The sequence below is a fragment of the Phaenicophaeus curvirostris genome, chromosome 17 (genome assembly GCF_032191515.1).
Source record: "Phaenicophaeus curvirostris isolate KB17595 chromosome 17, BPBGC_Pcur_1.0, whole genome shotgun sequence".
Taxonomy (NCBI): domain Eukaryota; kingdom Metazoa; phylum Chordata; class Aves; order Cuculiformes; family Cuculidae; genus Phaenicophaeus; species Phaenicophaeus curvirostris.
The window spans coordinates 2,769,979-2,793,554 of record NC_091408.1 but is presented as its reverse complement, the minus strand read 5'-3'; the positions used below and the strand labels follow the sequence as shown (position 1 = coordinate 2,793,554).

Here is a 23,576-nt window from a genome sequence, read left to right as displayed (position 1 = left end):
TTCCCACAACAGCTTTGCACATTAATATCTCAGACAGTTAGCAAATCTCTGAACCCCACAGTTCTGTTTGCTCTCGATTTGAATTCAAAATTATCTCACTTGATTGTTTTAAATGAACTAGCTCTAGTAATTCCTTCATCAGTGAAAAATACTTGTCAGTGTGGAAAACAATCTTTGGAAGCTTGTTATATACATCAATGGTGTTGTATATTAAAATATGACTGGTGTTTATTTATAGGCTATTGTGGATCAACCCAAATGCTCTTCGGTGTTCCAGTGAACAATCTAATACATCCTTCCATTATTTGTAACACACAAGGACCCGTAAAACCTGAAATTCAGTTTCTTCAGTGCCCAGTAAGCTCCTACTGATGCCGGCGTGGTGGGATCCGCTGTGGCGGGCTCCTACCTGTCCTCCCCTATCCGGCTGATCCAAAGCCCACAGATGTCCAAGGGAGGTTCTCCCAGACTTCAGGGAGCTTTGGATCAACCTTTAGGCATCGCTGTCTTTAAATCAAAGACCCCAAGTGAGAAGTTGTCTCAGCAGGACCAGTCTTGGCGTTTCTATCATTATATACATTTTCAATGCAGAATTACTAAAAAGTGAAAAGCAAAAAAATCCCTTTGATTTTTTTCAATACTGTAAATGTCACAGATTAAAACTGAGCTAATCAACAGCATCAAAAGGTTTTGCATTACCTATAAATCCTTACCTGGGAAATACTTTATTTGAAGCACATGTGCAAATCTGTGAGATCTATCTACTTCACCTACAACTCTGCACGCTTTGAAGGCCATTGCAACGCAGTCCTTTTAAAACTGCTGAAAAAAAACTCCAAAAAAATGAAGTGATACGTGAACATTAACACTGGAAAAGCAGACTGTTAACCAGAGGCGCTCAAGAGGAGACAAACCCAGCAGCTAGGCTGTACGGTGGCATTCATAGAATCAGAGAATAACCAGGTTGGAAGAGACCCACTAGATCATCAAGTCCAGCCATTCCCATCAGTCACTAAACCATGCTCCTTAGCACCTCGTCCACCCGTGCCTTAAACACCTCCAGGGAAGGTGACTCAACCGCCTCCCTGGGCAGCCTGTTAACAGGATAGACAAATACGAAGGATGCATCACATCAGGCCACAGATTTAACGCACTGTATATTCGTTCTTGCCTCTAATGCAGGCTTACACCCCATGGAATTCTTCTAGGGACCATCTAAACACAGCTAGTGGCGAGCCCACCTGGTGAGAGGCATGGAACTCTGGATGTGTCCTCATCAGGTGTGGACAACGTGCTCCGGAGTGGAGGAAGGAGATGGTAGCCAGAACTGTCATTAAAGGTCAACACTCCATCCTATGCAAAGGCACAGCAGGTTTTCTACCCTCCAATATCTGATCTAAGCCCATCCAGGAATCGCTTCCTCACTGTCAACATCCCATCTACCAGAGGGACGGTGCAAGGGAAACAAGTCCATCCATCCCTACCTCGAGGCAGCACTGAGCAACCCCGGTTGCACAGCGCATTAGGGAGAATGATCCAACCACAGCCCCACAGGAGATGAAAACAAACAATCTGACAGCCCTGTCCGTTAACTGGGGATCTGGACTGGACCTTGAGCTTGCTGGTGACTGAGCACACAGGATACAAAGACAGCAGAGACAGGGGTAACCAAACCACCAGAACAGACAGCGTTTGTGTCCTCAGCCACATCAAAAGTGGGATCCCCTGTGAGATGAACTGCCTTTTCCTACTACTGCGAAAAGGAAAGCTTGCCTGCTCAGACCAATCGCTGCTGGAGTTTTTCATTGCAGCTGAACGTTCACCTCCCTCAGCAGCAGATACCCACGCACAGAACATCTATAACCTCTTTGGCCTTTTTTGTCAGTCTGAGTTTCCTCAGTTTCTTTAAGGAATTATCCACTTGTAATGTTCCTTCAGTGCTATAAACAAACAGCCCAACATGGCTTGGAGCATTACCCTGCGCTACAGTGCTGTGAAACCCTAAGTGAAAGATGAACCCCAACTGTGTTCATTTGTATTGCACCCAAACGCGGACTCAGTGACCTATCCTGGCCCCATAGAAAAGGGGCCTGGTTCCCAGAATACTTAAAATATTCTACTGTGCAAAAACTTGTTGCACACTAACCTATGTTTATGTGAGACGACTGACCACACACACTATAAAAATGTATTGCTTCCCACAGCCTAGTGATTAGCATTTAGTCCATCTCACTTACATTTGGTTCTGTGTTCCAGTCTGGAGTCCTGAAAATAAACTGAGACATGGATGAGACAGACACGTCTCAGCTTCCTTACGCTTTCCCTCACTGCACATCCGTGGATGCCGATACCCCATTTCCTGCACAGTGAAGATTTCTGACAAACAAGACAGACTTATCCTCACTGGACTCTGTTCTATTCTCCGACAAGTCCAGGATCATCAGCCTCGAGGAGCAACATCTGAAGGAGTGAAGCTCCTTGTCGAAGGATGATTGCAGTTCAGCTCTTCCCATGACTTTCGCTCGTTTATGACACGATGCCAAATACATTCCTTCGTCACCAGAGAGATGTTACAGTCAATGCACAATCAGCAGCTATCGAAAAGTTCCATCCTGCTGTCGGGAGGGCAGCTTCTCTTGGGAGACACTTGAAAGCAGCTCCATCCAAAATGCTACGCGCAGTTATCCAAACTGAGGCATTTTCATCAAAGGTTTTGGCTACACCATCGCGAGAACATACTTAGGCAAATTGAGCGGAAACATACCTGGATCCATGCAGAAAACCACAGCATGCATCTCCACACACAAAGAGACACCAGGACAGCTGAAGCAGTCTTCACCAAGCCACAGACAGAGTGCTCAATGATTCCAGGAATGGTAGAAAAGGCAAATGCTGCCCCAAACTGTGAGGATTTACATTTCTTATACAAGGTTCCATCTATGCAACAAACGCCACTCCTCACTGACTTAAGCTACCTGTCCTGGGTGGGAGAAACATTCAGAAAATCGTTCCCAAGCAACCGGTGGCCATTAATTCTCAAGGAATAGAACCCATAAGCAAGGGAACTAGAAAGCATTGGTCAGTTTACCATTATCACATTTTGTTGTTGTTGATGATGGTTAAAAAGTGCAAGGCAGGCATCTAATTCATAAACCCTATTCTGTAGTGTATGGAATCCGCCGTGTGCTATGCCAGGTACACAATAAATATGAATCTGTTGGTTTTAGGCTTCAAGAGTACATTATTTTACTTACAGCTTATACTGAGTTGCATTCAGTTAGCTATTTGCTTGACACGGGACATTTGAAGCTGAATAGCTGACCATGCAAGCACAACGGACTTAAGAAAAACCCTTCCTGATAAACTTCAAATGATATCTGGATCAAATGCCTCTCGATACAGACGTAAAGTTTTTATGAAAGTGAGCGAAGAGCAGCAGAGACACAATTTGCTTGGGTTCAACCCGAAGGTTCCTGCGGTTTGACACATGACATTGGCAGTGACGGTATGGTCAGCTTTCTAAGCTTCAGGGTTGGATTGTTTGTGATCTTGCTCATATCATCCATTCTTTCAGCAGGTTTTCATGTCCCCTCATTCCTGGGATCCAGAGTTTGACCTGGTGCCACCTGGGGAATGAGATCCTCTCCCAACCATCTCCTGTCCCCATTCTTTGTGGCTGGACTCCTGTAAACCACGACCTTTTGTTTCGATGGGCAAGAAGCAGGAAGCCACCGCAGCCAGGAGGCAGCATCCACTGTAAACCACCAGCGTTAAATAGACTGAAGATTCCAACATCACCTGCAGAAAAAAGGCAGAAAATACAAAATAGCATCCCTGAGCCTTACCACAGAAAGAAATACGAATACTACTGCAGTGGTAGAAATGTTAATTACAGTATTACTGTGTATTTTCTTTCCTTAGTGCTTATACACAGCTATTAAACACTGACAACAGTCTGGATTATAAGTACCGTGAGGTGTTGCTGCCCTTCTCTATCAGACAGGAGTTAAAATCACAAGTTTTCTCCCTGTCCATCTGCAGAGCCAGGTGCTTCTGATGCAGTTCTGAGTCCTGTCCCGGTGGAGCCTAGGGCTACCAACCTCCCTGTCCAGCACTTTCCATGTACCTTGAAGGTTTGTAGCCTCCAGGACTTCAGCCTGGGGTTTGAAGAGAAAGGTGGTATTGCACCACTCGCAGAACTTCCTGCTTCTCACAAACCCCATTTCTGGATGTCCTTATACCCATCCAGCAACCTGCTTCTTGGTGATTTATCCACCAACATATGGAGCTCTGGATCATGAGTTAAATTCAGAGATTGAGCCTGAAGTCTCCTGAAGGAGCAGGCAACAACCACCCTCCTCCAGCACATCATGCACTGATCGCCCTTCGCTTGGCCCAGCTTCTCCACCACCTTCCTGTACCCACAGTCTCAGAAGGAGAAGGAATTTTACCTGTGCAATGAATGGGGTTATGAGGGCTCCCACTCTGGCCATCCCACTGCATGTTCCCAGCCCCAAAGCACGCGTGGCTGTCGGATAAACCTGTCAACAAAGTATAAGCTCGTTAATGCTAGTGGGAAGTTCTTGTCCCTCCAGCCTCCTAAAGCAATAGAGATTAATAAGCGGTACTACAGCAAGTTCTATTAGACAACGAGAATGAGATCATCAACTCATATCTGGTGTAAAGCCCACTGTGAAGAGGTCATAAAAATGATGCTCCCACCATGTTCTCACTCCCCTTAAATGTTCTCATTATAAAAACAATCACCTTACCTCAGGAGTGTAAACATAAGCAGCCTGAAATCCTCCTGAAATAAAAGCTCTTGCAATGAAGAGCAGCACAGTAAGAACATTTCTGTGGGAATAAAAAGGAGAGCAGTGTTTGGGATTGTTCTGTACAATCTGTTTGTTTAACCTGGAGGCAAGTGCAATAAAAATGCTAAATCTGTCAGAACGATTCCTTTTGTTTTTTTAATGAACACTTGGTATTTTTTCTGGACCTTTAATACAACAATGATGCCAAACAATCTGCATTCCCACAATCACATCAGCTTTCTAACTGCATTCCTTCCAACTGACAGCTGTGGCTTATTGAAATAAGCAGTAAACGCCAAAGCTTATCTAAATAAGAAAAATATATTCCACATTATGAATGGTGCTAAGAAAACAATGGCACACATGAGAACAAAACGAGAGTGCTGCCTTCCTGTTTAAAAGACCCGAACCTCTGTCCACAAGATAATAGCAAAAGATTTCTCCTCTCCTGCTTCTCTTAGTTTCCTTATAAACTTGGGTGAGAAAACCTAACACCGTCCTTAATTCTTCCTCCAGCTGAGCAAGACCATCTCATGGCTTTTCAAACCATCACTTTCAGTTCTCCTGCTGTAATCAAGACAGAAGGTGGATGAATCAGATATACCAGTTGTTCACCGTGTTTCACTTACCTTCCAACACAGAGAAACAGCAGAAGACTGCAAAATGAGAAGACAAGAAAGGACAGGGCCATGGTTTTCTTGCGGCCTATCCGATCGATAATCCATAGTGTTACTAATACACCTGTGGAAGGAGACAAGTTGACTGTTGGGAACTGAGCAAAGGTGGAGCAGCAGCAGCAGCTAGCTTTTAACATAGGCTGGGTTATTTAGATTTGAAATTCTGTTCTTTCTTTCTTTAAAATACTTGGCTGGCAGAGGCATCAGGCAGGGGCGTGGAATGGATTGCCCCAGCCATTGGTGCCACCCGAAAACAGAAGCTTTGCATCCCAGCTGGTGAATCTTGCTTAGTGTTCACAGTCCCACTGCTCTGCACATCTGTTAACTACTGATTATTGCAGTGGTTACCCATGTGAATGTTAAAAAGCCTGCCTCCTGTCTCACTGGAATATCTGCTGCTCCACTTCTGACGGCTGTTTCCTGCTAATCTTCCCACTGCTGGATTTAAGGGCTCTTTAGAACTTAATATTTTCTTTCCATTGTGTTATTTATAAGCTGCTATCAAATTATTTCTCACCTGCTCTTTGACAAAGGAAGGAGTTCAAGCTCTAAGCCTCACAATGTTAAGTATTTTCTCTTATCCAGATCTTTTTAAAAGCCAACGTATTGCAAATGAGGGGATTATTCAAGCATCAGAGTTGCCAGGTATTGCTGTTAATATTTCTTACTCCTACCTTGGTATGTGTCAGGATCAAATCAGTCCTTTCTGCTATAGCATCAGTCCAAGAGTCTATATTCTCTTTTCTGACCACTGCACGCTGACATCCTTGCCAGAATGACTCTTACATGGGACAGTCCTCCTCTCAGGTAGCAACTATGCATGTTTATCAGTCATAGACTTAAAACTTCATCAATCAAACGGCTTCTTCTTGAGTGTTTGTCCCTGAAACTATAATCTAGAGCAGTGGAAATAACCTGACCACTGCCTCACAGTACTGTTTCACAGATTAACACCGAGAGATCATCTAAACAATCACTATTACACACTATCCTGCTCGTTCCACGTCAGACTGTTCATTAAAATTCACTGAAATTCATGACTGAGGCCGGACACAGAGTTCTCCATTGATTCACTACACCCATGAACCTTTTAAAATAGTTCTGGAAAGCCATTTATGGATAAAAGTTCAAGTGGTTCTGCCCCTTTGATTTAATTGTTACTCTTCCTCAGAATGCCTAATAGGTTGGTTGGATAGAATCCATAGTCAGACAGGTCATTATAGCTTCGCAAAGCAATTAGTAGCAATTTTATCTGTAGTGATCACAAGGGCAGTGAAGAGAGCTCCAGCTACTGTGTGTACATCAAGTAGCGCAAGCAAGGAGCTCCAGTGCTGTGGGAAATCCATAGGCACTAGAGCAGACAGAAGAGCTCATTTCACTCACACTGAGCCACCGGCAGTGAGGAACTGGTGCTTCTTATTGCCCCTTACCAGGGAACTCGGACAGGGTTGTCCAGAGCAGATCAGTGTAGTCTTCCTCTGTCAGGTACTCACAGGTCAGGCTACACTTTGCTTTAACTTCTTGCCTTCTACTGGATACTGTGGGAGGACAAAATAAAAACGCGAATATTCCATCTATTTTAAGTAATCTCTTCCTTGCTTATCTTCCTTTACTCGTGCTATGCCTTTATTGCTTGCACTGCTGAAACAGCTCAAAAGGATCTACTGAAAAGGCCCTGCTGCACAGCAGGTATGTTCTACCTGGAAGATACAGCTGAAACCAAACAGTTTATCATCTTCTTTGTGGCAGGATGTCTTACCTCTGCAACCATCACTATCAAAATGAAAGTTACACTTCCTTATCAGCTGTACAGGCTTAGGTTTTTCAGTCCAGGGCTTATGACAGTGAAGAGAATTAAGAACAATAATGTAGTTCCTCCCTGCACAAACTCGGATACTGACACTTCATTGATTCTTTGAGAAAACTGAATCATCCTGTGTCTTTGTAAAAACAAGTATTTTTAAATGCTGGCTCCTTTGTAGAGGTTAACCAGAGCTGAAACTCTCAAATAGCTAATGCACTCCTGTACAAGCTTGGGATCTGTCTCTTCTCTCAGTGCTACCAATCTTCTTTCTATAATTTTCCAGCTACCAAGCAGTTTGCACTAATTACAAGTGTTCTGAATGCAATCATGTCTCCCCTGGGGAATCAAATTTTTCAAGCCTCTTTTTTTTTTTTAAACACAAAAATCTGAAACAAAAAGGGCGATGGATTCCCACCATTGTTTTTCTCAGCAGGTTTTCTCAAACTGAGAACCTGAGAGCTCCATGACAGCAGCAGTTCTCCCTATCTCAGAACTAATAATCAGGCCTGACAAATCTGGAAACTTACATTTATTCAATCACTTTTTTCTCAAGATGAACAGACACTTTTTCTAACAGGTCTCCCTTGAAGGCTGTCTTGCTGTTTTACATTTTGAGCTCAAAGACACTGCAGGACCTCTCTGTATTGTGCAGGAAACAAGGAATGGTCTATCAAAAATGTTTAAAATAAGCAATTTTATGTAGATGCATTAAAATTCAGGCTGGCAGCCACAGTCCTTTCCAAACTAACAGCAGAAGGCAAGCTAACAAAAGATATTCCACTACCTAACAGGGTATATTTAAAAAGAAAAGATGGACTAGTACTCACTGCTGCAGACATCTCCTGCTTGGAAGAACTCTGTAGTTAATAAAACTAACCCATAATATGAAAAAGCATTGGAAAACCTGAAAGGAAGAAAATGAGAGAGGAAGTCTCAGCTGGTCAAACCTACAGTAAACAGCATGAATCAAACCTGAGCCCACTGTGTGAGGATTTCCACTAAGTAGTACCTCAAAGCTATTTCCTATCAACATTTAGAAAATGAAAGGGCAATTAGATTGAGAATTCTAGCAATTGGATGGTTTAATAAATTACAAATCAATACAGGTTGGGGGTTTTTTTGAGGAGGAAGTTGCTGTATTTTAGTGATCCTGTAAAATACCTCCATTAAAAACCATTTAGAATCATGCTGGCATCAAGCCATTTATATTTTTCTCTTACCATATAAACCAGAGTAACAATGTGGTCCATCTAAAATGGGGCGTAAAAAGGTCCCTCATTTTTCCTCGGTCTTCCTGTTGAAAACAAGAGGAAGTCAGATAATCAGGGCACTCACTGGTCCTGGACTGGAGGATGCATGGTGGCAAAGGACAATGCAATGCACAGGGCTACATACAAGATCTCAGGATGAGCATGTGGCTTCAGCTGAGGGCTCTTTGGGCTGTAGGAGCCACACGGGAGCTGGGATCCAAATAAAGAATTACTCTGCTGAGGGGAATTCTCCAGGAGCACATGGTTATCAAACCCACTTCATGCAAAGGGCACACTGCTCCTCCACAGGGAGGTGAGAACCTGTCACAACAACCCAGGGTAAGGCACCTGGGAACTGCAAGCACCCTCCTGCAAGGAGACCCCTTGTAAACTGAGTGATTCTTAGAGAGATGGAGAGTGGAGGGCTCAGCCTACAAACTTGTGGTTCAGGAAAAGTACTTTCCCATCCCACCCTGAAAACAAAACCATCCAAAACTTGCAAAGCGTTCCTGCGCAGCACGTGAAAATCACCCTGATTGCACCAAACACTCGAGAAAGGCACAAGAGCTCCAATTCTCACTGATTCAGACCTTCAAACCACCGTCTGTGATTAGTGAGATGCTGTTGTTGCCAACAGGCTCCTGCCTAGCTTCACAATTTTGCTGTTTTTCAAACCTATGGGTCTCCCTCTCTGTTCCTCCTTGCTAGCTACATGGCAACTTTCTTTTCTTAGAAAAATCCCCTTTCTGCTCTGTAAATGCAGAGCTGCTTTACACGTTGAGAGGGGTGCTGAAAAGTTGGCCAAATAAAGCTGAAATTAAAAAAAATCCATTGCAACTCATGCAGAAAACACACAGCTCGGAAGAGCTTGAATTACTCCACACATTAGGACCGAACAGGAGCTTGCAGGTTTCCCCCACCAGAATATCAAGATTAGATTAAAAATTAGGTACAGTTAGAGTCAAATTCCATCTTGTCTCATGAGTTCTGAGCTGTGTTCTTCGGTAGCCTCGAGGCTTGATTTTAATAATAGGCTCTTAGAGTGAGGTTAAATAACATTAAAGCCCACTGTAAAGGTCCTTTTCAGGATTTTAATGTAAATACAAGTGAGAAGCTAACACTTTCTCACTGAATGAGGCATGTACGATCATCTCACTTTTTTATTACTCGTTGAGACATTAAAATTAAACTTAACATTGATTATTTGCTTATAAAAATACATATGAATGCGGCACAGTTTCATTGCATCCCATATTATTAATGTGCCTGTTCCCTGTACATACCTGTCTGGAAATAATCAATTTTCCCAGAGGCATCGGAGCTCCATTTTCTGTTGCTATCCGCTTCAAAGTGGCAATTGCTTTTTCTTGATTTCCAGATAATACATCATACCTGGCACTCTCAGGCAGCCACTAAGAGAGAAAAGCAGATCACACACATAGTGATGTCAAAAACACAGCAATAAACCAACTGAGTATTCTCTTCAGGGGCTTACAGTGAGAAACTCAGCAAGTCAAGCAGATTGCTCGCATAGGAAAGGATAAGGGAGCTCATCTTTAACAGTTCAGAGAACCCCACTTGCACCATAAAGTCAAAGCTCCAGCCTGAAATCTTCCTCTTCTATTGCCTTGGGTTTATTCTTGAGTTGCACAAGACATTTTTGCAGGTTCTTTACATCACACCTTCTCAGTAAGGAAGATAAAGCATCCAGGGCAGATAACAAGATTCTCTGGGCATACCAAAATACACATTTTTAAGCTCCTTTTTAAGAACCAGCAGGTTAGCATCTGTATAACTGCAGATATTGCTGAAAAACAATGACATTGACTAAGGAATAGGAGCTTGTAACAACCTGACAAGGACCCACATCTTTGAGGAGACTGAGTGATTGGCAAAAACATTCTTAACAGTGCAATGAAACTCAGCTTTAACTCATAGATGTTTTATTTTGGAATCTGACCTGCCCTATGCAGATTTTACCCTTGATTTGGGTGGGATTTTTAAAAGCACAGTAATTATAAAAGGTACGATTTTGGCAAAATGATTTAATAATCTAAACAGCAATCAGAGAAATAACATCTTTTAATAAAATGTTGATTCCACTGAGCTTAGCTGAACAAAAGTCATTAAATTAGAGACATTTCCAGGCTTGATTTGGTTTCACAGAATTCCAGCCTGCCCTCATCCTTGAGCAATTAGTCACATAAACACGGCTCTCGCTAGAATGTTTTTACCAGCACCCTGTTGAAACAACAGCATTTTTGTCATTATTTCCTATGTTTCAAAGAAGACACCAACAGAGAGTTCAAAACAGTCACTATTTCCTTCAATCGGGTAACAGAATGAGCTAGCAGAGTGGCAGATTGATGGAACATGCATTCATCTAGGAAAGAATACCTACAAAACACAGGACAGCGAAGAGCAAAAGCGGGAGGGCAGAAAGAATGAGAAGCCACCGCCAGCCTAGAGTGGGCATCACCAACACTGCTAGAAGGACTTCAAACACAGTCCCAATGGCCCAAAAGACCTGCCAAAGGGAAAAGAAACAGTCACGAATGAGAATAAGGGTGCTCTTAGGGCCTCTTTCTTTGCAACATTCCAAGACGTGCTCTCTAGGGATAGCTGGAGAGAGAAGTGCCAGAGACATTGCAAATCATGGAATCATAGAGTAGTTCCACTTAGCTCGTTATTTAATGCCCAGAGGCAGTCAAACTGTGGCAGAACAAAAGCGATACAGAAAGGAGTAATTCATCTACTGAACTCTATTTATGAAAGACTAACCAATGGAACGTAGGACCAGCCAGCAGATATCTTAGAAGACTCGTTTTGCATTGAGAAGCAAAGGTTGGTGAGGTTTTCCACAAGGAAGTTTCCTCCAAACTGACTGATGCAGGCGAGTAACAGCACTCTTCTGACCCTTCATCCATTAGAAGGCAGCAATTTTTGCCTCAAAGCATTTATGGGGAAAAACTCTGCTCTCTGTGACTTCTATACGTTTGGATTGAATATGGGGAGCTGAATTTAGTCCTGCATTTACTGAACAGTCTGTTCTCCACTCTCAATTACTGAGTCGTAGATTAATTTCACCCTGAAATTAGCTGACACCCAAATGCTCCCCTCACCTTGTGTTAACAGGACTAACCTAGGCACAGGATACAAGTTAATCTGCAGAAAAACAGATTCAACAAAAACAGTGGAGTGTTACGCGAGTGCTTTATGCTGCCTTTGGACCTTAGCTAGTGCTGGTGTATGGGGCCAAGCTCCACTCCACGCTAACCTGAACAATCAAGATTGACTGCAGCTACTTTTGAGATTCCTAGTCAGTTGGATCAAAGAGATGTAGCCAACAGTAGAATTTGTCCCCCTAGGGACCCGCAGGCACGGCCACACTGCTCACCTCTATTAACAAAATGCATTTGGCTCTGGCTTTCATTGGAAGGAACTCGGCATATAAGGTTACCCTGTAAAGAGTGAAAAGAGAAAAATGTCAGATGAGCACATTGAGAGAAATGCCACGTAAGCACAATGAGAGGTTCAAACACTTTGTTTGCCTTTTATTAAAACTGCCAAACCCCTAGCAGTAACGCAAAGCTCTTCTTAGCCCTCAGAGGCAGCAGGACTGTGGATACTGGTTCAGACTCCCGTATCTACATCAGAACAAAAGCCCTTTGGCTCACCACTGCAGGGGATGACAGAATTTGCTCAGTTTGCGTGATTTTGTAACCCTATAGTTCTTAGCTAAACACAGCAGTTCTTGATGCACATGTTTCCGCAACCCTGCTCTGGTCTGGGACACACGTTATGCACATTATTTTCAGCGTGGTCCATCAGCATTCAACACAAACTCTTGCTGGGTAAAGTCTTTCTTCAGGGCTTTACAACTGGCTCAGAGAATTTCACATCAGTCTGCTCTGATAGGTCTCAATTCTCCATGAGGTGGTTACTTTCATGGTCTGATCCTGTCACTGTTATAAAATAATCTGCACAGCTTTATTGTGGGAATTCAAAAAGAAATCATTTAACTCTGCAGAATCTTTGTTTTGTGACCGTGCCAAAGATTAATGGTACGGCTTCTCCGTATCTCCTGAGGATGAATGCAAGGGCCAGCAGCCAGTCGAGGCACTCTCATCTTCTTCAACCCATCTGGTAAGACTTGTTGTTTTTCACTCCTGCTCTGGTCGCATTCCATAGACTCTTCCTGTTTCTGCCTCTAAGCTCCTTAGGCTTTCTATGATGTTTGGGACAAAAGTCCCTACTAACTAAACAAACGGTGGATTGATTTCTGAGTATCTTCCCAGGACTCAGTTCCCTGAAGTACAAAGCTGCACACAATGTTATATCAAATCAGTCATTAAAAGGAGAAGGAAGTAAAATTATGCAATGCAATATATTACATTTCCCCTATATATCACAGCAGGAAACAAGAGCTGATTAATGCTTTACAGAACTGTTTTCTTAAGAGAACATTCCGTATCTTTGCAAGTCTGGATGTTGGCACTGAGAACGAATAGTCATACTCGGCATCAGATAATATCATGCAGAAAATTCCCAGAGGAGGCCACAGCTTCTATGATGTAGCTCCTACATACGTATGAAGAGAGGAATATCTGCCGTAGTCAGTTAATTTATTACTGCTCGATGATTTCTTTTTAACAGCACCTACCACAAAAATATCTCTCTCATACCCATTACAGAATGCAAAACCACAAAGGTACCCATGCCATTCCATTGGAATCCAGCCACTCGTATTCAAAGTCACAACACCTACTTAAGGATATCGGAAAGGATACTTTTCCTGCTTCACAGATCTTTCCTCCTCTGTCACAGGAATTACTATTAGAGTTAGAACAAGTAACAGGCTCAGCAGCAATGGAATCCACTCTGAGCTCTGTAAGCAGCTCTTCGTTGTCTTTCATTAAGTCCCAGAGCCTTTGTGCATTATCTGCCCCTCTGTAAAAGCTCTGGCTGTGCTGAAGCTGTTCCGCTGGGGCTCGGCGGAACATCATTAATATTTGTTTGTGGCACAAGGCATTATTAACTCTGAAGCTTTGTCTTTGTTGTTCTCCTGCCTCCTTCCAGCTGTGCTCAGAGGGGGTGGCATGGCAGCAACTGCCTCAATACCCAGCAGGCTACGGACTGCCCCTTTTCACACACGCACTTCTGCGCAGCTTCTAGGGGTGGGCAGGAGAGCAGTAAAATCAAATTAATAACACCGTGCTGTTCCATCTCAGCTCTGAATCTTTTATCTGGGAATGGCAATAGAAGAGACAGGATATCGACTTGCCTTGTGAAAAGTCTATGAGCCATGAATCAAAGTTAGACTCTGATTACTCCGAAATAGCACCTCTGTGGGGCAAAATATCAATTATTAATAAGGATAAAAGACTATACGGAGAGAGAACGGCTATACTCTTCCCTCTATGTTTAAAATTAAAAGCCTAGAGCAGAGTTATTTATTCCAGGTGGAAAATTTTGATATCCTCTTCTTCAGCGTGAAAGGAATGACACAGTCACAGAGATGCTGCCTTCCTATTAGGAATGTGTCCAGGTCACCAAGATCCCTTCAGCGCTCCAGGTCTGGACTGTGTTGTTTTGCAATTCCAACTCAGGTTCAGACATGAAAGTTCTAGGCACAGCTACAAAATCCTGCCTGCTCTGTTTTACCCACTGCTAGGGGGGCTCTCTGCCCCTCTCATTTTCATCATAGTTTACCTGAGGAAATGAGAGAAGTTTAAAAGAACATAAGGCACATAACATGTCACCTCTGGGTACCCAGCTTGATCACACAGAAGTCATTGCAAATCTGATTCACCTCAGTGATGTGCGAGGTACCTTAGAATCACACAATCATGGAATGGTTCGGGTTGGAAGGGACCTCAAAGCCCATCCAGTTCTAACCCTCTGCCGTGGGCAGGGACACCTCCCACTGGATCAGAGGCTCCAAGCCCCATCCAACCTGGCCTTGAAAGCTTTAGATCACCAAAGCCTTTACGGAGTTTAATGCATTATTTCCAAAATACTTAGGAGAAAAATAGGTTTGGGACATCTGAACAGAGTTATGAATTCAGTTTGACATAATCGTTTAAAAATAAATAGAAAAGAGAAAGTTTGGACTTGTGAATATTTACTTACGACTGGGGCACTCCTCCAATGCCAAAGCCCACCAGGCCCCTCAGCACCAGGATCCAGCCATACACTGGTGCAAAACCACTGAGGATCCCATAATAGAGCGTCCACAACACGCTGATCTTTAGGCCCTGTGTGTTACAAACACACATGAGGAAAAGAAAGTCTATGCTGTAAAACAAACTAATAAAATGTGAAGTAGAGCCACAAACTCCTTTTATTCCATGGGAGGTCAATTCCGGCTCTGCTTAATCCTGCTTCATACATGCAGATTATGACACTTGTGAGCATCACGCACTGAAACCTCCACACTGTAGACATAGTAAAATCAGGGAACGGTTTGGGTTGAAGGGGCCTTAAAGCCAGGGACACCTCCCACTGGATCAGGGGCTCCAAGCCCATTCCAACCTGGCCTTGAACATCTCCAGGGATGGAGCAGCCACCACAGCTCTGGGCAACTTGGGCCAGGGCCTCCCCACCCTCACAGCAAAATATTTCTGCCTAAGATCTCATCTCAATCTCCCCTCTTTCATCTTCAAACCATTGCCTTCATTCTACCCCTGCCCTCCCTGATCAAGAGCCCCTCCCCAGCTTTCCTGGAGCTCCTTTCAGTACTGGAAGATGCTTTAAGGCCTCCCCAGAGCCTTCTCTTCTCCAGGCTGAACATCCTCAACTCTCCCAGCCTGTCCTCATACAGGAGGTGCTCCAGCCCTCGGATCATCTTCATGGCCTCCTCTGGACTTGCTCTATAGCTGACTCTTCCTTCTTGTGCTGAGGACTCCAGAAATGATCACAGTACTCCATAGGAGGTCTCATGAGACTATATTATTATTATTGTTATTGTTGTTTTTATAGATTATATTCTAGTAGGAGATGAAGACTTACCGTTTTTCTCCCATACTGGTCTGAAATGTTTCCCCAGAGGGTGGAGCTGGACATCATTCCCACAAATACTACCTGTGAAACATCAGAAAAAGACCTTCCGCTCAACAAGAAGACAAGTGAAATTTTCCATACGATAGCAAAGGGGACACAATTTCACAGTGAAACTAGAAATTTCAGCTCTTAACAATAGAGAAAAATGTCCAGGTGCTCTGGGTAGAGTTCCTTTGCAGCTAAGACTACTAAAGATTATTATTTATATAGTGGGATTTTTCACTTAGAATAATTTGCCACTAAATGGAAATCATTGTCCTGTTTCCAGGTTGATTTCTCATGTCAGCTTTGCAATTAAAAGATCCATCCAGTGACAAACCTTTCTGACACTAGCACATGCACTCTGGTGTTAAAGCCCTGGAATATGCTGAGTTTTCCAGCTCCAATGAACATATCGGCATTGCTCGAGGTCTGCAGGATACAGCTGCTCGAGATGCCCAGTGCTGATGCAGTTCTCAGCCAGCTCACCTCCTACTGCCATGCTCAGCAGGTTGTCTCAGATTTGAATGGAGATAAAATTAGATCTTACAACTTTAGAGAAGCCTGAGAAAAGACTGAGGTGTCAAAGAAAACGTATTTTACCCTTTTCAGAGGTGACACCAAAAAATACGGTTTATTCTGTAGACAGAAATTATTCCTGCTCAGTGAAGCTAAAGGCAAAACCCAAGCATGTTTTCCCCACGAGCGCATTAAAACCATAGGAGTTTTGTTTGAAATAGAAGTGCATACTCTAGCAATAAGAGGGTGAAGAAGCAGTTCTGTCTGCCACAGCTTTTATCTCATGTCCACTGACTCTTCTCCTTCCAATATTGCTCACCAAGAATAAAATTGTGGTGAACTGAAAGGAGGAACAAGACCCTCCTTCAGAGGGGCCGGCTGCAGTCAGGTAGCGGAAAGGACATGACCTTAACTGACTGAAATCTACTGAGCATTTTGACCAATTTACACAAGCACAAACATGCCATCAAGAGCTAAACGAAAAGGAAATGTAGGAGTTCAAAGTGTGTGCCATTCAACAGTGGTATATGCTGAGAGAAGGGTCCCAAAACTAATTTTCTTACCCCTAAAGGAATTAAATGTTTCCAGCACCATAGCACCACACTTAGAGGTGGCATCGTAAGAGCTCCGCTTGCAAAGATCACTGCATGATTCACTTTGAAAAGTGATTTCTTGCTCTCTCTTGGGGCTCCCAGTCTGTCTATGTACAAGGGAGCTTAAATATGCTGAGTAAGAAAGATTTTCAAGTAAGATAGTAAAAAATAACCAATTCTTTTTTTTTCTATTTATTAAATGGTTTGAATTTTAGGATGAGTTTGAGTCAATTTGTAGATTTTCCTGGAAATTACATGAAACTTTGAACCTGAAACTTGAAAAATTTCCTCAGTTCTCACTGAGTTTCATTTCTTCAAGCTCTGGCTTTTAAAAAGACACTTATATTCTTTGGAACCAAAGGCAATCTGCAAAGGCCAGGAAGAGATTTAATTTTGGGAATATAAAGCATAATGCCTGAATAACAATGAGTGGAAAAACCTTACAGAATACAGGAGCTGTCAGTTATTTTTCCTACCGATGTGAGCAATGCAACCTGCCAGCTTGGTAATCGCCACTCACAATGAAGCTGAGGAGCTAGGATACTTAAAATCATCATTTCCATAGCATCTGCCATCTAGAAAGGTAAAAGAAAAGACACAGAAGTAAATAACTGCCTGAAAATTAGATTGTCATAGCAGTCAATAATAAACCTTCTTGACATTTAACCTTGGTTTTGCTCCGTGCTATGGGTGAAAGAAAGCAGTTCTGTTTGCAAGGGACAGTGGGCATACACAGTGTAGGAGGAAAAAGGCAAGAGGTGCACTTTTAAAAGGATTTCTGGTTGTTATAATGTTTACTAACACTGTCAAAGAGATTCAAAGAGCTAAATCAAAAGTTATTGGTGAGTGATTTCGAGAAGGCTTGTCTGGCCAGTCATCCAGCTTCATTCACCTCCGTATTTCCTATTACATGGATGAGGTTTCAACTCCACTACACTCAGACTCAGTCAGAACTGTTTATCACTTTATAACTTACTCCTTTCCCTCTCATACACCACTACCAAATATGTATCAAATACATTGATTCATCATCTCTAAACCAAATTGCACTACTGATTTAGGACATACTTCCTAACCTTACAGATCATAACCTTACACATGGACAATATCATTACCCTAACGTATACCACACTAGATATAACATCTAGTGATTCAGAAACAGCAGAAAGGGGAAAACAAAGCCTGGCTTTCTGTTCTTGATATCAAGGTTACAACTGGAAGTACTGGGTTGCTGTTCACTTGAAACTGAGATTACAATAACACTGATTAGTACAGAAACCAGGTTGTAGCCAATGGAATGAATGTAGTAAAATTACTGCATGAAAACTGAGATCCGCTTCTGCAGGACTAGTCTAGCACCCTTCCCATCTGAAACACATTCAGAAACAGAGAATCAAAATGATTTTTCAGACCCTGATTTATAAGAACTTCAGTGACAGAGAAATCAGTATTATTCATTGCCCCCAAATAACAAGTTTGAGTCCAGCTCTCATTTCAGAATTTCAAGTAGAATTCCTTCTTTATTGTACAATTATCTGCTCAGAGACTTTTTGCCAACAGACAGCGGCTTCATTATTTGAGATTCTCTAACCGATGATCATGCAAGTGACCTTGATAACAATTACTTGCCCATGCTAATCCAGTCACAACAGACAGCTTCCACTGGAACTTTCCAAATCCAATGGCTTCCACCGCATCTTCCACCATGAAAGTATCTAGAAAGAAAACAATTCTAGTGCAGAAGAGTATTCCTTTTCTGGTAAGAGCCATCCCTTGAGACAACATTTTCTCTGAATGCAATTATTAACAGGGTAATCTACTGAGGTCTAAAATGCCTCACAGAGAGCTACTTTGCTTGTACACAGTTCCTACTCCAGAGAATCTCTGTGTTCTTCAGCAACTGTGCTAAAGCAAAAATAATTCTAAATCTGCCTAGAATATTTTATTCACTTAGAAGTAAATCAGCGTAGCACCAATGACTCCAGGGAGTGACTCCACCAGCTGCTGAATTGCAGCTTCTTCTGGTGAGAAGTACATGAGCTGTTCAACACAGCAACACCACACAAGGGATGGGAAGGACAGAAGAACATTTCATTGCATGGAGAGTCACACTGTAATTATTTGAACCAAGAATTTGTCCAAGACAGCTAGATCCTAAAACATATTTCTATTAAAAGTGCTGATGGTTCTTGTTTCCCACATATTGTCATGACCTCATTATTTTGTTCTATCAGAAGAAGCTGAGATATCTTAAATCCTTGGCTCCAGTGCAAAATGAAATACACAACAAAAATACATTTTGATATGCAGGTTGTTTAAATCAATATAAGTCTCCAAGTTTTAACACGTCCAGCAGTTTCAAAAGTACTTTGGCCGCAGAAAAGCTTCATCTAGCTAAGTGTCAGAGGTTCCCACAAAGCCAAAGCCAAAGCCAAAAACACAAACCAAAAGGAAATCAAACAAAATCCAATTGATAAAACAAAGCAGAGATGTCCCAAGACCTCCGTTTGTGACTTCAACCCAGGCAGTTGATGGGAGCTCTGAAACTCTGCATGCTGGGTTGTCGCATCGCTGGCACGTTTGTGGGCGACGTGCCAACTGAAATTCTACATCTATCTGCAGACTTGCTCTGATGCACCAACTCTTAGAACCTCGCTGAGCTCACTCCATGGTATTCTGGCTTCCCATTGCATCAACACGACAATAAATAAGTCCCTGAGAAAATAATCATCCTGCACAATGTTAGTATGCCTTGTGCTAAGACAAAAACAACTCTTCTCATATCTCCTAAGCGAGTGTTGCCTCCAGGGCAGTCAGCACTTCTCTGCTGGGCAGAAAGCAGAGGCTGGGATGTGTGTTATTCCGTCCCTCTTGTCCTCTAAGCAAGGAGAAGACGGGAACACTGCAGAGGCTTCAAGTCAGACTTGAAGGGGAGCCACGTGTAACTGCTCCTGTAAACTTGGCAATGTTTTAGGAGCACTGATCACTGCTAAAGGAAATAAAGTCAAGCCTCCTGTATGAAGGAGGTGGTGACAACTGGATGCACAACTCCTTGAAAGGGTCTACTACTGGTAATATAAAAACAAACACATAAAGCATCCCTCAGGACCAAGGCAGCTAAATCATGACTTCTAGATGTAACGGATTTTGCCTGAGTTACTGTTTCCTTCTTTATCTGGGGATCTTTTAACTTCTCTAAAGCCAATGTACTCTGCCTGGTTGCAACACGACTGAAGTGAGGAGGTCACACCTTTCTCCTCACGGGAATCATAGAATAGTTTGGGTTGGAAGGGACCTTAAAGACCATCTCGTTCCGATCCCTAAACAAGAAACCTACTCACCATCAGTTGGGTTGGCAAATTCTTTTGGCACTGCAGCTCCATCCTCCAGTTCAACAGGCTCTAGCTCTGTCCGAACACCCTCAATCTGAATTTCATGTTCTCCTGAGATGACGTCTTCATCCGACCTCGAACTTTCCCCAGTGCGGCGAAACTTGACCACCCTGAGAACACAGAAACAAGGATCAATACTTTGGTGGGTCTTTTCCATGTTGAAGCTGTGTTTGAAGCCCTATTTGCTCAAAGAGCAGCCAGGTTTCTCCCCACCCTCCTGTCTCCATCTCACATTCACAGAGAACGCTGTGACTTCTACTTGTATCTGCTTTTAGAACTGGCATCCTGTTGGTTGCTACTTAGCTTTGGAAAAACTGCAGATACATTGTTATGTGATGTAGTCATTATTTTTTCTAGAAAGAGGCTGTTAATGAGCTAACACAGGAAATTATAAAAACATACAGGTGGTAAAAATATGATGAAATTATATATTTTTAATAATAGCCATGTTTTGAATACCTTGACATCTATTATGAATTAGACATAGCTGTGTCATTGAATTGCAGGTGTTTTGTCCTTGCAGGAAGAACCCAAATTCAGTTTTCCACATTGCTTTCACAGGAATGATTTGTGTCTTAGGAGAAGCAGAAGTCCTGAAACTTGTCAGATTTTTAAAGATTACTTAATGAAGTAGGATTTGCAAGATAATTCAGTAAATTCAGTGATTTTCTTCCATTCTGGAAGAGTCTTTAATATTATGTTATTATTGAAATAGCTGCATTTTAATAACCTATTTGATTTCCAGTACTTGGTTATCCGTGCAACTTTGGGAATCTCTTCGGTAACGAGGTGGGACAGAATAAGAAAGTGAATCAAAGGATACTTAAGTTCATGCCAAGCCTGAGGAGCATCCCTGCCTGCCAGCTACAGCCCTGCTGTACAAGACGATCACGGTCACATCAGTGTCCTGCTCCCAGCTGTCTGTATTTTATATCATTTCTGTATTTTATACCATTTCAGGCACCAGCTGAGCGATAATTGCCTCATCTCTGCAGCACAGAGAGAGTAAGACATGGGAAGAGAACTTTGTTAAATGTACACAATATCCATGTTTTGGTTGGAGTGCAGTGCTTCATGTCTATACAGGGGGCCTGTTTTCCATCAGTTAAGTTTCCTGTGACCAAACGAAATTTTGAAACAGATCTACCATAATTAATGTCGCAGTTTCCTCAAGCTTTCTTCACTTTACCTGCAGTATCCATGTAACTTTCCCCTTGGCAACGGACAATTTCTGGGACTTTAATGAAGGAGTTTTTTGGAAACAGGTGAAATTAGTCGTTCTATGACCTTTTTTGACTTCCAACACTTGAACTTTTTAGTTCTACAACAAAGATGCAGAGAGAGCCTCTTGAACTTCAGCTTAATCCCAGAATGGTTTGGGTTGGAAGGGACCTCAAAGCCCATCTAGTCCCTCACCTGCCATGGGCAGGGACACCTCCCACTGGATCAGGGGCTCCAAGCCCCATCCAACCTGGCCTTGAACACCTCCAAGCAAAATAAACATGCCAAGAAAAACCTTCCTGACTTTCAAGTACCTGATCACAACCCCCTGTAGTACTGTTTCTTATTTTGTAGTATTTATTGAAGCAGACTTTCAGAACTGACCATTTTTGAGATGATAGCTTCAGACACAATGCAAAGGCAGTGACTGAGCTGCAAACTGTAAATACTATGATGACAATCTAAACACAGAGCTATCTGGACACATTCCTCACGCCAGAAAATAAAATGATATGTTTAGCACTTAAGAACTTACAAAACAAATTGATGCAAATGAAGAAAAAAACCAAACCACAGTGATATTTGCTCTTCCATCCTTGCAGAATTCTAAGCAGCTGAGACATCTCAGAGAACTGCATTTGTTTGCAAGACCTCACAGCACCAGAGAAGGCAAATTACACCTAAGCTGAGAGGTACTTTAGGATATTTTTCAGTGGTTTGGTTTGTTTGGGTTTTTTTTATTAAAAAGGGGGGGAATGGCCTAATGAAATCCTGTTCTATTCTTTTCACTGACAAGCTGAGTGCATCTCAACTAAGTATGTGAAAATAACTAGAGCTTGTGCCCATCTTCCCACCTTACTAGGGATGTCATGGGACAGGTTGCTCTGCAATGACACGAGCTCATTAATATTGAAATTAGCTGCAAGCATTTATTTAGAGTCAATGGTTTATCAACAGGAATGTTTCAAAGCACCTGGTGAGGGAGCAGGAGGAGAAATGCACTTGTTTGTAAAGGAAAGAAGGGAGAAGGAGGGAAGAGGAGAGGAGGGAGAAGGAGGGGAGAGGAGGGGAGAGGAGGGGAGAGGAGGGGAGAGGAGGGGAGAGGAGGGGAGAGGAGGGAGAAGGAGGGAGAAGGAGGGGAGAGGAGGGGAGAGGAGGGGAGAGGAGGGAGAAGGAGGGAGAAGGAGGGAGAGGAGGGAGAAGGAGGGGAGAGGAGGGAGAAGGAGGGAGAAGGAGGGGAGAAGGAGGGGAGAAGGAGGGGAGAAGGAGGGGAGAGGGAGGGGAGAGGGAGGGGAGAGGGAGGGGAGAGGAGGGAGAAGGAGGAGAGAGGAGGGGAGAGGGAGGGAGAAGGAGGGGAGAGGGAGGGAGAAGGAGGGGAGAGGAGGGAGAAGGAGGGAGAAGGAGGGGAGGGGGGCCCCGTGCAGAAGGGCTCCGAGCCGCAGTGGCTTCGCAGCGCCGAGACGCCTTCCCTGCCACGGCGTTACTGACAGTTTCAGCATCCCCAGGGCTTTATCCTTCACCCCTACCGCCTTCCAGCCCGCCTCAAACCCAGCTGGAGGGGTTTTACATAACGCGGGGTCCCCGCCGGAGCCTGAGGGGGAGGAGGGGGGTGCCCGGCGGGACGCGGAGCGCGACTCACGGCAGCTGCCTGAGCTGGAACAAATCATCCTCCATTGCCGGGCTGCGTCCGCGGGAGCTGCTCTCATCGCTCTCGCATCGCGGGGCTGCGGGACAGACGGACGGCGGGACTGACGGACAGCGCCGGCGGCGCCCGCCGGCCCGCACGCAGCGGAGCGGCTCCCTTCGGCTCCCTTCGGCTCCCTTCGGCTCCCTTCGGCTCCCTTCGGCTCCCTTCGGCTCCCTTCGGCTCCCGTCGGCGCCGCTCGGCTCCCGTCGGCGCCGCTCGGCTCCCGTCGGCTCCGCTCGGCTCCCGTCGGCTCCCGTCGGCTCCGCTCGGCTCCCGTCGGCCCCGCTCGGCTCCTTTCGGCTCCCTTCGGCCCCGCTCGGCTGAGGGGAGACCTCATCACTCTCTACATCTCCTGAAAGGGAGGTTGGAGGGAGGTGGATGCTGTTCTCTTCTCCCAGGTGACAGGGGATGGGATGAGAGGGAATGGCCTCAAGCTCCGCCAGGGCAGGTTCAGATTAGACATCAGGATAAGTTTCTTCCCCTAAAGGGTTCTTGGGTACCATGAGAGGCTGCCGGGGAGGTAGTGGAGTCCCCATCCCTGGAGGGGTTTACAAGCCAGGCAGATGAGGGGCTCAGAG

General features: G+C 43.9%; 1 protein-coding gene across 2 annotated transcripts; it reads right to left on the bottom strand.

Moving 5' to 3' along the window:
• Positions 1-1,969: 1,969 nt before the first annotated feature.
• On the bottom strand, positions 1,970-23,142 carry SVOP (SV2 related protein). 2 transcript variants are annotated; one of them, XM_069871235.1, is made up of 16 exons: positions 22,951-23,142; positions 20,040-20,200; positions 18,328-18,413; positions 17,175-17,273; positions 15,557-15,628; positions 14,678-14,802; positions 11,943-12,006; positions 10,947-11,072; positions 9,829-9,957; positions 8,516-8,589; positions 8,123-8,199; positions 6,922-7,029; positions 5,444-5,555; positions 4,773-4,854; positions 4,452-4,541; positions 1,970-3,798 (listed from the first exon to the last, which is right to left on the bottom strand). In XM_069871235.1, the coding sequence occupies exons 1-16, from the start codon at positions 22,983-22,985 to the stop codon at positions 3,592-3,594; spliced, it is 1,647 nt and encodes a 548-aa protein (XP_069727336.1). In that variant the 5' UTR covers positions 22,986-23,142; the 3' UTR covers positions 1,970-3,591. The 2 variants fall into 2 exon arrangements, with proteins under 2 accessions (XP_069727336.1, XP_069727337.1); XM_069871236.1 differs by lacking the exon at positions 22,951-23,142 and adding an exon at positions 20,550-20,707.
• Positions 23,143-23,576: the final 434 nt, after the last annotated feature.